The sequence below is a fragment of the Ochotona curzoniae genome, unplaced genomic scaffold (assembly GCF_017591425.1).
Source record: "Ochotona curzoniae isolate NIBS_2020 unplaced genomic scaffold, NIBS_Ocur_1.0 scaffold_274, whole genome shotgun sequence".
Classification (NCBI taxonomy): Eukaryota; Metazoa; Chordata; class Mammalia; order Lagomorpha; family Ochotonidae; genus Ochotona; species Ochotona curzoniae.
The window spans coordinates 11,874,821-11,889,330 of record NW_024467101.1 but is presented as its reverse complement, the minus strand read 5'-3'; the positions used below and the strand labels follow the sequence as shown (position 1 = coordinate 11,889,330).

The 14,510-nt window shown below is 57.7% G+C and overlaps 1 protein-coding gene across 1 annotated transcript; it reads left to right on the top strand.

Moving 5' to 3' along the window:
* Positions 1-67: 67 nt before the first annotated feature.
* On the top strand, positions 68-14,158 carry TMEM119 (transmembrane protein 119). Its single transcript, XM_041003440.1, has 2 exons — positions 68-131; positions 13,192-14,158. Exon 2 carries the CDS (start codon positions 13,206-13,208, stop codon positions 14,028-14,030), a length of 825 nt encoding a protein of 274 aa, XP_040859374.1. The 5' UTR covers positions 68-131; positions 13,192-13,205; the 3' UTR covers positions 14,031-14,158.
* The last annotated feature ends 352 nt before the right edge of the window (positions 14,159-14,510 follow it).

Below are 14,510 nucleotides of genomic sequence, written 5' to 3'. Positions count from 1 at the left end.
GTTCTTCAGGGTATCCAGGCTGCTGCCTCCTTCAGGAAGCCTCCCTGGGTTTCTCTATCCCCCCCACGTCGGGCAAGACATTGGTCCTGGGTCACTTGGTCTCAGCCTCAGCCCCTCAAATGAGCCCTCTGGTAAGTGAGCCCTGCATGGCCTTTCACAACAAATGTGTTTGAGTGTGTCTGAGAGTGGCTGGGGGAGGGGGTGGGAGGTAGGGCTGTCTCCCCTGGGCCCTCGCTGGAAGACTTCACTCAGCTCTTCTCAACGCAGACCTGGCCTGCAGAGTATGGGTCCCCTACTTCTCAATCAGTGCCGCCTTCCCCTGGCATCCTGCCCTGCCCTCCCCGTGGCACTCCCCGGGGCAACCCCTCTACTCTGATTGGCATCTCATATCTACGCCTGGCTAGGGAACTCTTTCTCAAAGGAACAGGCAGTAAATACAAGGACATATGAGGAAATTTGTGGAAAAACAGAATTAAAAGGTAAGTTTGTTTTAGTGTGAATGCATTTTTAAAAGACTTATTTATTTTTATCAGAAAGGTGGATTTACAGAGAGAAGGAAAGACAGAAAGATCTTCCATTTGCTGGTTCACTCCCTAAATGGTTGCAACAGCTAGAGCTGAACCGATCTGAAGCCAGGAGCCAGGAGCTTCTTCCAGGTTGTCCACATAATTGCAGGGTCCCAAACACCTGGGCCACTCTCCACTGCTTTTCCAGGCCACAGGCAGGGAGCTAGATGAGCTAGATGGAAAGTGGAGCAGCCAAGACAAGAACCAGCACCCATATGGAATGCTGGTGCTTGCAAGTTGAAGATTTGACCAACAAAACTCTTGATGTTCCTTTTGGGTATGAAGGACTCACTGCCTCCCCAGGTACCATCAAGTAGTAAAAGCTAAAGTGGGGAAAGGCAGCATGAACATTTCTCCGGAAGGTTTCTGGGGCTCCAGGACACTGCTTGACCGCCAAGGGCTAGGATGTGGGTGTTAATGCAGGGTTGCTGAGGCGGTGCTGAAAGTAGCCACCAGGAGGCGCCCGCCACCAGCTCTTAGATCCTTCTGCTGAGTTTTTATGAATGGAGGAGAAAGGCCATGCAGGAGCATCTATGGATGCAATGCTGGCTCTGGGTTACCAGCCGGCTCCCTGAATGGGACCAACAGCCCTGATCAGCTTCTTCGAGGTGAACCCTGCCATGGGTATCTCTGAATGACACCCCTTTTCAACCGTGCTGCTGTGAATGATTCAATGCCTGCCAACAATCTCCGGGGTGCAGATGGGCACAAATACCCAAAGCCTTGGCTTTGAGTGTCACACTGCAAGAAGGCTGGTTCACACAACGAGAGTTTAGCCTGGACACTACTGCCTCCCACGTGGCAGTACCCTGATTTCACTCCTGGCTCTGGCTTCTGCCTGAAGCTCCCTGCCAATATGCACCCCAGTAGGCAGTGAGGGTGGCCCCACTACCCACATGCGAGACCCGGGCTGAGTTTTCAGCTGCTTGTCTCGGTTTGACCCTAGCCCTGGCAGTTGAGGGCATCTGGGAGTGAACTGGCTGAAGCAAGATCTTCAGCAAGTAAGTAAATGAGCTGGCCTTGCACACTTCTGCGAAGGTGACCCCTTGTGGCCCTGGGGTGCGGGTGGAGGGGCGGTGACTAGAGTCCATGGTGTTATACCCTTGGAATCACAGCGGGCTTCTGGGGGAATCCTCAACCCTCCCCGGGGACCTGCCCTGGTGCCCAGAAGTGGCGACCATAGGAAGGCGGATGGCACAGGGCCAGCCCCTCCTTGCAGAAAGCAGAACGGAACACAGCAGGGCAGGGGGCTAGAGCGTAGGGGCCAAGTGGCTGCCACTAACTGAACACTTACTGCATGTATGATGGCGGAGCCTCATTTAGGCATCACGACAACCCTGGAACACAGGAAGGTGACCATTGGGGAAACCGAGGCTGCTGTTGGGCCACCAGGCCCGCAGGGCAGGGGAGGGAAGGGTAGACAGGAAGAGGAAGTTGGTGGTGGTGGCTAAGTGTGCTCTAAGTCTGTTGTCTCTCTCTCATGCGCCGGGGTGTGGAGCTCTGTTGATGGTTCATCCAGCAGCCGATGGCAGGGGCTCCCCACGTTCCTCCACCCCCACATCTGCCCCACTCCGGTGAGCCACGGTGGTGGCAGACCCTCGAGTGGGACAGCCCTGGCACACAAGGAAGTTCAGATCCATGGGGATGGGGGAGACCCTGACTGCAGCTGGGCATGTACCTACCTGCAGGGCAGAACCTGGAGCCCTGAACAGAGGCAACTGTGCCTGGTGTAAGTCAGGAGAGCCCCGGCTGGGACTCCATGAGTCCTTGGCTCGGGGTAGTGGTGAGGTAGGGGAGGAAGAAGGTTCAGGCACTGGGAGCAGCGAGTGGCACAGGCGCAGGTGCTGGGGTGTGGGTGGCTGATGGACGGGGCCAGGCAGCTGGGCAGAACCTGCAGGGCTCCAGGGAGGAGGGGAAGACAGGGTGAGGATGATGGGGTTAGGAGAGGTCTGGGTCAAAGTGGGGTTGCCCAGCAGGCGTGGGACTGAAGGTCCATTTGGGGAAAGGAAGGGAGGAGCTGGAACTGGGACAGGAGCAAGGTTGAAGTGACAATGACATCCCCAGCGAGCACTGGCTCCAGGCCTGGCTGTTCCACTTTCCAGCCTGCTCTCTGCTGGAGAAGGGAGAGAGGTCTTCCATCTGTTGGTTTGCTTTCCAAATGGCCGCAATAGCCAGAGCTAGGCTGCTCTGAAGCCAGGAGCCAGGAACTCCACCTGGGTCTCCCACATGGGTGCCACGGACCCAAGCACTTGCGCAGTACTCTGCTGTCTTCCCAAGCCTGTTAGCAAAGGAGCTGGATCGACACTCAGCAGTCAGGACTTGAAGCAGCACTCCTATGGGATACTGGCTGTGTTCCTGTGCTGGCCCTCCCCCCAAATAAACTTCTCACTTTCATCGTTCTATTTAGTAGCACATATGTTAGTGATAACATATTTGTGGGCTTAACTCACATAACAGAATCAAAAGACAGGGACTGAGCTAGCTTTGTAGCACAGTAAATGAAGCTGTCCCCTGCAATGCAGGCATCCCATCTTGAACCTGGGTTCAAGTCCTCGGCTACACCCCTGTTTCCAGCTGCCTGGAGATGGCAGATGACAGCTCAGTTGCTCGAATCTTGGCTTTAGCAAGCTCAGTTCCTCATTTGTGAAATGGGGAAGGGGGGACTGGGGAGCAGGGCTCTTTACATCCGGATGACCCTGTGTACGGTAAGTACCCTTCACCCTTTAGTGCTCACCCTGGGAGAGTCATGAGCTTCAGGGAAGGTGTGGACTGCCGAGGGGCACTGCGGAAATCCCAGCTTCCAGCAACCCTATCCCCTGTGGTTGGGGGAGCGAGGTCCCACCCTGTGGAACTCTCCTAAAATTAGCTCACAGATTCCTGGCTGCCTGGCTGGGGCTTGCAACTGACAATTCAAACCAGATGTGTGCAGCTGCTGGGCCCAACCCCCACCAGTGCCTTCGAATATCGGGCTCAGCCTGCGGAAGGTCAGGCTACCACATGTTCACTTGTGCCCCTGGGATGGGGCCACAGCCCCCTGATGAGACCTGCCTAGCTGCCACCAGCTGGGGTGCGGACGGTGCTGGCCCTTCTTGTCCGATTGCAGGACCTACTTCGTCCCAGGTTCCTATTTGCTGCTGCTTTAATGGGGATCTCCAGGTCGTAGTTACTGCCGCTGGGATATCATCAGCATGTTGATTTCAGCACCACAGGCCAAGGCTCACAAAAGCCCTGGGGAGTGGCTGTGGTGAATGTGCCCATATTACAGGTGAGAAAACTGAGGGATGGTTGAGTAACTCAGCCCAGGACCACGCAGCTTGGACTCCAAGGGCCCGGAGGCCAGGCAGACTTGGCTTCCTCCCACCCTGGGTAGTTTTCCCTCCTGTGTCTCACCCCCCGCCACCCTGCTGGCTTATTCCTACCTGGGATTGGGGTACTCAGTGTTGTGGAATACACTTGCTAGGAGGCCGCCCTAACTTACTACCGCTGCACAAGGAGGCAGCACAGTAAAGCTTCCAGCCCTAGAGTTGGTCTGGTACAAAGGGCCAACCTGTAACACTAGCATCCTATGTGGGTGCCAGTTCAAGTCCTGGTTGCTCCACTTCAAATCCACCCTGCAGAGACCACCTGGCGCCCCACTAGCTGGTCACTCCAACCACACCCCCCCAACTCTCTCCAGTCCAGCCTCAGCAGCCACTTCCCCTCTTAAAAGACCTGCTCACCCCACTCCCACCCACCCTGGAGAGAGACAGAGGGTCACCTACATGTTGGGGTGACCAAGGGCCCCTGAAGCTCAGCTCCTAGCACCACCAACCCCCCCCCCCACCTACCCCCAGGTCTTTCCCAAAGCCCCATCCTGATTCAGTGGCCACCAGGGTCTCATTTCCAACATCAAAGGCGGCTGAGAAGAACCCTCTTCACTCCGGTCACTGCCAGGGAACAGGGCAGGCTGCTGGGAAGGGTGTGGCCTGGGGCACCACCCCAGGAGTGTTTGCATTCACACTGGCCGCCATGGCCTCCATGTGCAGCTCGTAAAGCTGCTGCCTGTGGGCCAGGAATGTAAATGTTTATAGGGACGGCATAGCTGGCCTGGCCACAGGAAGTGCCAAGACCCCAGCCGACTGCTGGAGACTCACAAATCCTAAAAATGTGCAAGCCTCAGGCCTTGACGCATTTCCTGTCTGCCCCCGCAGCCACCCAGGTGTGGGCCTGCTCTCAGAACCTCCTCAACCAACTGCTCTTTTTTTTTTTTTTTTTATTGGAAAATCAGATATACCGAGAGGAGGAGAGACAGAGAGGAAGATCTTCCGTCTGATGATTCACTCCCTAAGTAACTGAGACGGCCGGTGCTGCACCAATTCGAAGCCAGGATCCAGGAATTTCTTCCAGGTCTCCCACGCGGGTGCAGGGTGCCAAGGCTTTGGGCTGTCCTCCACTGCTTTCCCAGGCCACAAGCAGGGAGCTGGATGGGAAGTGGAGCTTCCGGGATTAGAACCGGTGCCAATGTGGGATCTTAGTGTGTTCAAGGCAAGGACTTTAGCCGCTAGGCCACTGTGCCGGACCCCCAACTGCTCTTCTGATGACCCAACACTCAGGTTTGCCCTTGTTCTAGAACCATCCAATATGTGCTCTGTGGGTTCGTAGTTTTCCTTTATTTTCATTGTATTTTTTTTAAATCGGAAAAGCAGATCCATAGAGAGAAGGAGATACAAAGAGAAAGATCTTCCATTTGATGGTTCACTCCCCAAGTGGCTACAATGGCTGGAGCTGAGCTGATCAGGAGCCAGGAGCTTCTTCTGGGTCCCCCAAGTGGGCACAGGCTCCCAAGATCTTGACTCATCCCCTGTTGTTTTTCCAGGCCACAAGCAGGAAGCTAGATGAGAAGTGGAGCAGACAGGATTAGAACCAGTGCCTGTATGGCATCCCAGTGGATGTAAGGCAAGGATTTAGCCACAGGCTATTTCACTGGGCCATATTTTCGTTGTATTTGTTAAGCCGACATACACACACACAGATAGTCAGACAAGAGACCTTCCATCCTCTGGTTCATGCCCCAAATGCCACAGCATTTGGGCCAGGCCAAAGCCAGGTTTAGAAATTCTGTCCGGGTCTTTCCCTTGTGCGTGGAGGAGCCCAAGCACTTGCATCAGCACCTGCCACCTCCCAGGGGGTACATCAGCAAGAAGCTGGAGCCAGGACTTGAACCCAGGCCCTCTGGCATAGCATGCGGACATCTCACGTGGCAGGGCTAAGACCCGCCCCGGGGTCGAGTTCTTGGGCTCTGGGCGTCTGTTCCTTCTGGTAGCCCAGTATGGGCATCCTGATGCTGGGCCCAGGTGCCGCTGCCCGTTTTCTACTAGAGGGACCAGCCGCTGCTCTGGCCTTCTAGGGCTGAGTCCCCGGGAATGTGTTTGCTGGGCTAACCTGGCCAGAACCACGCAGTCCTCCACCGTGGCTGCTCCACTGGCAGCCACGTCATCGGCGTGACATGTCATTGGCATCATTGCTTTTCTCTCCCAGCAGCCCCAGTGAGTATCCCATCTTTGCTGGGGCCGGTTCTTGGGACAGGTGGAAAAGAAGATCACAAAGTGTCAGTGACCAGAGAAGCCTCCTCTGGCCCCTCGCTGTTCCACAAAGGGAAGTGAGAGAGGTGGCTCAGGCCAGAACCGAGAGCGGAAATGGGTCTCCTGCAGAGAATGGACCAGCTCCCCAAATCCCTTCCCAGAGGCCTTTCCTGGAAGCTCTGCCTGCTGCCTCTTCTTACCAGCAGGTGTCAGGTCAGAGGCCTCTCTGGAGAGACAGGTACACCTGTCCCTGCTCCCTTCCCAGCCTCTCTCTGCCTCTTCTTCGTGTGTGTGTGTGTGTGTGTGTGTGTGTGTGTGTGTGTGTGTGTGTGTGTGTGTGTGAGATGGCCGTGGGGGGCGATTCATCTGATGGACAGGTACTGGGGATACAGGGACAGCACAGGCCCTGCCCAGATGTGCAGGTGATGGGAGCCTGGAGGGGGCTGCTGGAAGAATCCTAGAGGGCTTCCTGGAAGTGATGATCATTAAGCTACAACCTGTGGAGGGGCAGGGGCCAAGCCTAGAGGGCACAGGGTGGGGCTGTGGGTGGGTGTGTCTGAGTCTTTTTGTGCCCAGGCTTCTCCACCCACATGAAAAGCTCTGGCTATTTCTACCCCAAAGCAGGCCCCTGTGGCCTTGGGGACTGGCGGGGGCGGGGGGGGGGGGAATCTGTGTAATTAGCCATGGCTCTGGCCCCAAGTTGGGTGGGTGTTTCCTCCTTGGCTGGGCTGCTCACAGGGCGGGGACTCTGGCTGCTAATTTCACGGTGGGCATAGGGTGGGGTCTCTGACTGGCTCCTAGGCTGGGCGGAGACCTGGGCACTGCTTGGAGCTCTGAAAATGACAGGTTGCCAGCGAGCGGCCCAGTCTGCCTGTGCCATCGGCCTGTCTGTGCCACCCCCACCCCGACCCCTGCTACCAGGAACCATGATGCAGGCAGTGGCGGGGACAGTGCAGGCCCCAGGGAGTGACCAGGCCCCAGGCCTGCAGTGGGCACTAGACCTGTAGAAAGTGGACAGGAAGCCTGGGGGATGGAGGACAGGTGCAGAGTGTGAGCTGGCTGACATCTGAGAGTGCGGTGTGCAGGTCGGAGGGGAGTTCCCACAGGCAGGATGCATCATGGAGCCCCTGAAAGGTGTGGGAACAGCCCCAGAATCAGGGGTCACAGCGTATTTCCTGGGGCTCCCGCAGCCCTGGCACACCAGCTACCGCATGGCTGTGATACTGTCTACCTCAAGCCCTTTGCGTGTGCTAAGTGCTGGGCATCCTCTTGCATCCTCATACCCCTACCCCAGGTCGCCACCCCCAACCCCGAGCCAGCCGCTCCCCACTCAGAGCAGGGACCACAGTGAGAATTACAGGTGACTTATTTCCCATTTAGTGGCCCGCCCACTGGATGCCATCTCCCAGGGCTGGACGGGGCTAGGTGCAGAGAGGCGGCAGCAGCAGCAACGTGGGAGCTCCCTTGGACCTGCGTGCACATATCCCGAGGCTGTCAGTGTGCGGCCATGAGCCCTGGCCCAGGTTGCACACAGCTGTGCCCGAGGAGGGCATGGTGGGCCCAGCAGCCCATAGCTGAACTGTGACAGGGGCCTGGGCTTGCACTTTCCCCCTGTCCCGTGGCTGACATGACTGTTTTGAGTTGAGACATTTTGTTTAGGGAGAGAATGCATGTACTTGTGACTGCATAGACTCAAGCGTGTCTTGCCCAGGTAGAATTGTGTAGCTATGTGTAGGCATGTGCATGCATGTGGATGTGGGTACTTCTGTGTCTATGCAAACATGTATAACTTGTACATGTGTGTACATGTGTTTTTGTGTGTGGGACTGAGTATTAAAAGATTTATTTGAAAGAGTTATAAGGGGCCCGGCAGCATAGCCTAGCGGCTAAAGTTCTCGCCTTGAACGCACCGGGATCCCATATGGGCGCTGGTTCTAATCCAGGCAGCTTTACTTCCCATCCAGCTCCCTGCTTGTGGCCTGGGGAAGCAGTTGAGGACGGCCCGGCCCAAGGCTTTGGGACCCTGCACCCGTGTGGGAGACGCGGAAGAAGTTCCTGGATCCTGGCTTCAGATCGGCGCAGTACCGGCCGTTGCGGTCATTTGGGGAATGAATCTTCGGATGGAAGATCTTCCTCTCTGTGTCTCCTCCTTTCTGTATATCTGACTTTGTAATAAAAATAAATCTTAAAGAAAAAAAAAAAAAAAAGCAGTAGGGTGGGGAGAGAACAGAGACAGATCTTTCTGCCCGTAGGTCATAGCAGCTGAGGCTGGGCCAGGCCAAAGCCTGGAGCTCTGTCCGAGTCTTCCACATGGATGCGGGGGCCCGAGCCCTTGGGGCCATCCTCCACGGCTTGCCCAAGTGCATTCGCAGGGGACTGGATGGGAAGCGGAGCCGCCAGGGCTGAGGTGAGCACTCTAAGGTGGGACGCCAGCGCGTGCCACAGCACTCGGCCCTGCTCTCAGCCCATCTCTCTGCAGCGAGCTCCATCTGTGCTGTGTGAAAGCCATTTCTGCACACGTCCTGCTCCTGGGTCCTCGGCAGTCTGTAAGCTCCCTGGGGGACCAGGCCAGCTCAGCTCTGGCACCTGCTCGTGCCAGTACCCGGGGCTCTCCAGGCGCTAAGGGGGCCTTTGCTGAATGAATGCATGGGGAATGAATGCCAGGACTCAGCCCTACTGAGCTGTTGAGGTCAGGCAGTCGTCTAGGTTATAGGACCTGACTCACTGTAGCAGCCTGGTGGATCAGTTTGCATTCACCCCACTCAGTTTTCCTCCTCTGGGAAATGGGGCCACAACTACCAAATCCACCTCCTTGGGAGCACCATGAAGCTACAGGTCCCAGACCATCAGAGCCAGAGGGCTGGCTCAGCAAGCTTCCTTCTACAATGAGAAAGGGGGAAACTGGGACCTGGGGCAAAAAAAAAAAAAAGGTCCCCACCAGAGCAGGAGCCAGAACTGGGATTCGGAACTAGAGCCTGTCTCGGACAGACCAGGCTTTCTCCACACCCCTTCGGTCCCCAACTCTGCACTCTAAGCTTGGAAAGCTTGGGTCTCTGCTGGAACTAAGGATCGGGAATTTTCCTCACCACTCTAGGGCCTCAGAGCTGTCCTGACCTTGGCCCCCTCGGCTGTATGGGTTGCCGGGGGGGGCGGGCAAGAACCCCTCAGTTCTGAAGAAGCCAGCGGGACAGTCCCGTTAATATTGTGCATCCCGTTCATTTGTCGAGGCCGGCCCCGGGGTCAAGCGCCCCAGCTGGTGCTGCCCGGGCCGGGTGGGCCTGCGTGTGGCCCCACAGCCCCGCCCCAAACCTTCTTAATGAGATCAAGCTGGCCCCGCAGCTTGGCCGGCGCTGGGAGGGAGGAAGGAGGAGCGGCGGGGGCGGGCGGGTGGAGGGAGCTGTGGGGCCCGGCGCCAGCCCACAGCAGCCCAGGCAAGCAGGCAGGGAGGCAGGCAGGAGCGGATCCTCTCCCGCCCGAGCCCCCAGGCCCGCGTGCGTGGAGGAGCTGGTGAGTCCGGGTCTCCGGCGTATTTTGGCAGCACCTCTCCAAGTTTGCCTGTCTTAGAGTGCACGTGTGGGATGGCCACAGAGTCCCAAAGGCTTGCAGGGGCTGTGTGTGTGTGTGTGGAAGAGGGTTGCTTCCAGCTCAGGGGGAAGATGGGGGGGCTGGGAGGCTGGATTGAGGGGCCTTGCTCACAGATGGGCATGTGGTGTGTCCGTGTGTGCCTGCGTCCACACTGAGGTGCCTCTCTGTGTGCCTCCAGGTTGCCTTTGGGTTGGCGTGTCTGGGATTGTGTCTCCAAGTGTTGCATGTCTGTGTGTTGTGTCCAGACTGCTGCTGCTGCTGCTGCTGTGTGTGTGTGGCGGGGTCAGGGTGGGGGACTCGGCCTCCAGGACCCCATTCCTGCTCCAGGCCTTCCTTTGGAGGGGCCCTGGGTCCCCCCTATCTTTGGTTGGCTTCAAGAGGGCTGTGGGAAGCCAGGCATCAGCTGGATCCCTTCCCCCAGGCTACTAATGTGTCAGGTTTCTGTGGCTCACCCCTCCTGCCTTTGGCCTTGGGGTACACAGCAGGCCTGGGGATGCCCAGGCCTCAGGATGATTTGCATTAAGCTGCACTTTCGTGAGCACCAGTGGGATCCTTTCTTTTCAGACAGCAAACCCGGAGTGTGGGCTGTGGCTTCTGTGGCCTGTCTTTGCTGGAGGTGGTGGCCCTCAGCCCCAGGTGCAGCTGCGGCCCAGCCCAGGACCCTCCCCATACCTCCTGGGCAGGCTGTCCATCTCTGGGCCAGTGCCAGCTCCTAGTGTCCTGGGAAACTCCAGTTCCTTGTGGGGATGAGGGCCAGGGACTTGGCCAAGCTCTCCCAGGAGGCAGGCAGAGCTACTTCCGCATGTCTGGCTACGGATGGGAGATGGAGGCCCAGGCCGGGCAGGGGACTGGTCCAGGGCCACGTGGCTGTCTCCTTGGAGGCCTGGCTAGCTTCAGGGGTGGTTGAGTGCCCACACTGCCTTGGAGGAGGGGGTGGGTCAGGAAAGCTGGCGGGCTGTGGGGACTTGGAAAGTTGGAGCTGAGTCTCTGAACTCTTGAATGCCGGGTGGCCACCTTGCCTGACTCGCTGCTGCAGGCTTGTGTGTTTGTGTGTTGTGTATGTTGTGTGTGTCTGTGCTGTGTGTGCTGTTACATGTCTGCTGTGTGTCTGTGTTGCATGTGTGGGGTGCTGTACATGTCTGTGCTCTGTGTGTTGTGTCTGTATGTTACATATTGCGTGTCTCTGCTGTGTATGTCCACATGCTATGTGTTTTGTGTGTCTAGGTTGTGTGTTGTGCATGTCTGTGTATTAAGTGTGTCTCTTGTGTTTTGTATTGCATGTCTGTGTTGTGTGTTGCATGTGTTAAGTTTGCATGTTTAGGTGTGGATATGTCTGTGGTCTGTGTGTGTGTTTGGTACTGCGTTCCCCTGCGCCCAGAGTCCAGGCACTCTCCCTCAGTGGGGAGTAGGCATTGGTTTTTTCCCTGCTGAGAACAAGAGACCAGGAGCAGACAGGCAAATGGGGTGCAGACCGCCCTGAGGGACTTGGAGCTGGCAGTGTTGGCTGATCCTGGATCTCTGTGAACCCAGCTGAGGACCTGCTCTGTGAAGATGCCTGGAGTTGTCTTTGTCCTACTCCCATGTGTAGGTGGGGAAACTGAGTCCCCCGGAGTGAGGGTGCAGAGAGCCGGGTTGCTGACGGGGCTTCCTGGCCAGTGCCTTTGGCCTCAGCACATCTACAACTTCTAACATCCTCAGCCCCTATGGGCACAGCACCATTATCCTCTGCAGGCACACTTGGCAGCTGACACCGTAGGCTTGACTCATGGTGGAAGGCAGAGAGGGGGCTGGCCGGACAAGGTTCCCAATGCTTACTGTGACTGCAAGAACCTGTGCGTCTTCATGTCTTAGTTCATCCTTGTGCCATACTGAGGGGATGCAAACTCATTCATGGGTGTGTGTGTGTATGTGTGTGTGTGCACGCTTGTAGTGTGTGTGTTGTGCTTGTCCGTGGTGTGTGAGTGTGTTTCAGAGTTAGACAAGTCTGCCCTCATGACTGTGTGTTTCACATCTGAAGCCAATCATAGATTGAAAATCTCCAGCATTAGGATGGACCAGTAAAACCCATGCAACACAGCTCTCTGCCACCTGCCCTGTGTGCTGGGGGAGATGTGGACCATTCAGGGAAGACAGAGTGGGGCAGCCGGGTGTGTGTGTGGTGGTGGTGGTGGGGGCCTGTTTAAACTACCCAGTCAGAGACTCAGGCACCTGCAGTGCTGGGACCTGTGGTGACCCATACAAGTACACAACTCCTCCCCAGACAGCCTCAGGGGATCGGGAGGCCTGGAGTAGCCCAGGATGAGCCACAGGGTGGCCTAGGCTTGTCCCTGCCTTAGGACTGGAGTTGGAGTTACAACCTGGCAGCTTCAGGAACCTTGCTGTGCTGTCCTGGGCCAGCCCCTGGCCTGCTGGGGACCCTCAAGGCTCCTGCATCTCACAGAGGCATCATAAGCCTCGGCCAACCCCTGTGACCACAGAGACAGCCTGGCCAGGGTTGGGAAGGGGACAGGGTTTTTGCGTTTGGCCGGATGGGAGCTCCCACCTCCCATTAGCGAGAGTAAGGGGGCAGAGGTTGAGGGTGGAGGGGCATTTGTGTGTGTGTTTGACTCTGCCTGAACTTGGCCTGAGGGGATTTATTCATCAGCCGGGCTGTCTGGGGCAGATGGGGTCTGGGGGTTCACACAGGAGCAGACTTCCTGTGGGCATGGCGGATTCCATCTGGTCCTCATCTTGGCAGCGCTGCGGCAGTAGTAGGGGCTTGGCTGGGGCTCAGCCATGAGGTCTCCTCTGGGACCCTCCTAGGCCTAGGAGCGGGCAGGCCATCAGCCGCCCTTGAGCTCGGTGACCTGGGGGCCTCAAAGTCAAGGCTCACATGCCTTGGGTGCCTGTGGGGAGACTGGAAGGAACCTCTGACTGAGCCAGTGTGGCAGCCCAGCGTCTGGGGACAAGGTGGGTGGTGGGGGAATCTCTGAATTTGGGGGAGGAGGGGAAGACACTTGGCTCCCCCCATTTCTTATTTGCTCAGCCCTACTATCTCTCCTGACCCCTGGCTGGCAAAACCTCCTTGTTCTTTTCTTGGTGTGCCTGAACCCCTTTAAGCCTCATTTTAATCAACTAGGAAATGGGCATAACGGTATGCCTTCCCCCTGCCATGGGGTAATTAGGACTCATGGAGAAATTCCTTGTAAGCAATTTACCCGAGTAAGCTGGGACATGGTGAGAAAGGAATGTCTTCTTATTTCTTCGGCCTGAGTTTGGCGAGATGCATTCAGTGAGCACTTACTGTATTGCAGAAATGGGGCCAAACCCTGAGGACATGGAGGGAAGTGAGATTCTGTCCTCCCAGGGAACCGATGGGGCCCCTGTCCCCAAAGAATGAACAGTGTACCTCCCGGGGCTTGGCTGAGCTCTCTGAATCCTGATACTCTGGGCCCCCCGCGATGACTTTTGTCCTCCTGTTGTCCCCTCCCCACTGACAGGTCCCTGGGACACCATGATCTGCACTGCGACAGCCCCCAGCTTCCTGGTCCTGTCCCTGCTGCTGCTGCTCCTGCCATCAGTGCCCGCGGCCCACTCCGTGTTCCTGGAGGAGCTGGGAGGCAGCGGGGAGGCCGAGGGCTCGTCAGCCTCCTCCCCTAGCCTCCCGCCACCCCGGACCCCGGCCCTGAGCCCCACCTCACTGGGACCCCAGGCCACGCCCTTGGCCGGCCCCTCGCCCCCCACCAGCTTCCTGGAGGGCGTCATGGACTTCTTCCGCCAGTACGTGCTGCTCGTCGCCGTAGTGGGCTCCCTGGCCCTCCTGCTGCTCTTCGTCGTGTGTGCTGCCCTCATCACGCGCCAGCAGCACAAAGCCTCGGCTTACTACCCGTCTTCCTTCCCAAAGAAGAAGTACGTGGACCAGAGCGACCGGGCTGGCGGCCCCCGCGCCTTCAGCGAGGTCCCCGCCCGGGCTCCCGACAGCCGGCCCGAGGAGGCCTTGGATTCCTCCCGGCAGCTTCAGGCCGATATCCTGGCTGCCACCCAGAACCTCAAGTCTCCGGCCAGGGGTACCCAGGGCAGCAGGGAGGGAGCCAGGCTGGCAGAGGGTAAATTAGGAGGGGAGGAAGAAGGGAAGGAGGAGGAGAAGGGGGGGAAGGAGAGGAAGGAGGAGGAACAGCAGGTGTATCCAGAATGCCAGGGATGTGCGTTGCCGGCTGAGAACCCACAGGTGGAGGCAGAGCCGAGCGCGGTGGTGGCCGAGAACACTGCGGTGGCTGCCGAGGACCCGGAAGAGTCTGAGGGGTCTCCCCCGTTAGCCCAGGACTCCCCCAGCGTCTAGCAGCACCACACTCCCCCACAACCCCAGGGCTCTCAGATCTCAAGCTGTCCCTCCCTTGGGCATGGAACGGCCTTCAGCCCTACCTGCTTGCTGACACTCCCACCCACCCACCCCTGGAGAGGCTGGCCTCTGGTGGCACCTCTGTGACCCTCAGGGGTCATAGCTTGTTTGGGAGACAGCCAGGTGCTCAGCAGAGGCAGTCAGTCTGGCCGGACATTCAAATGGTGCCATCTTTTGCCCCTGCGGTGCCCCTGACAGACCAGTGTCCCCCTCTGCTTCTGCTTCTGCCAGAAGTGGGCTTGGTTAAAGAGGGAGATTTGGAGAGGAGCCCCTCCGGCTCTCAGCGAGTGTCTCCCAGATAGACTTGTTCCCCAGGTACACTGTGGCCAAGGCCAAAGGTACTGCAGAAATGTCACCTCTTCCTTCCTCCTCTGCCCTCCTCCCCAGCCCTCCGGCATTGTCTGCCACGTACACAAAGCC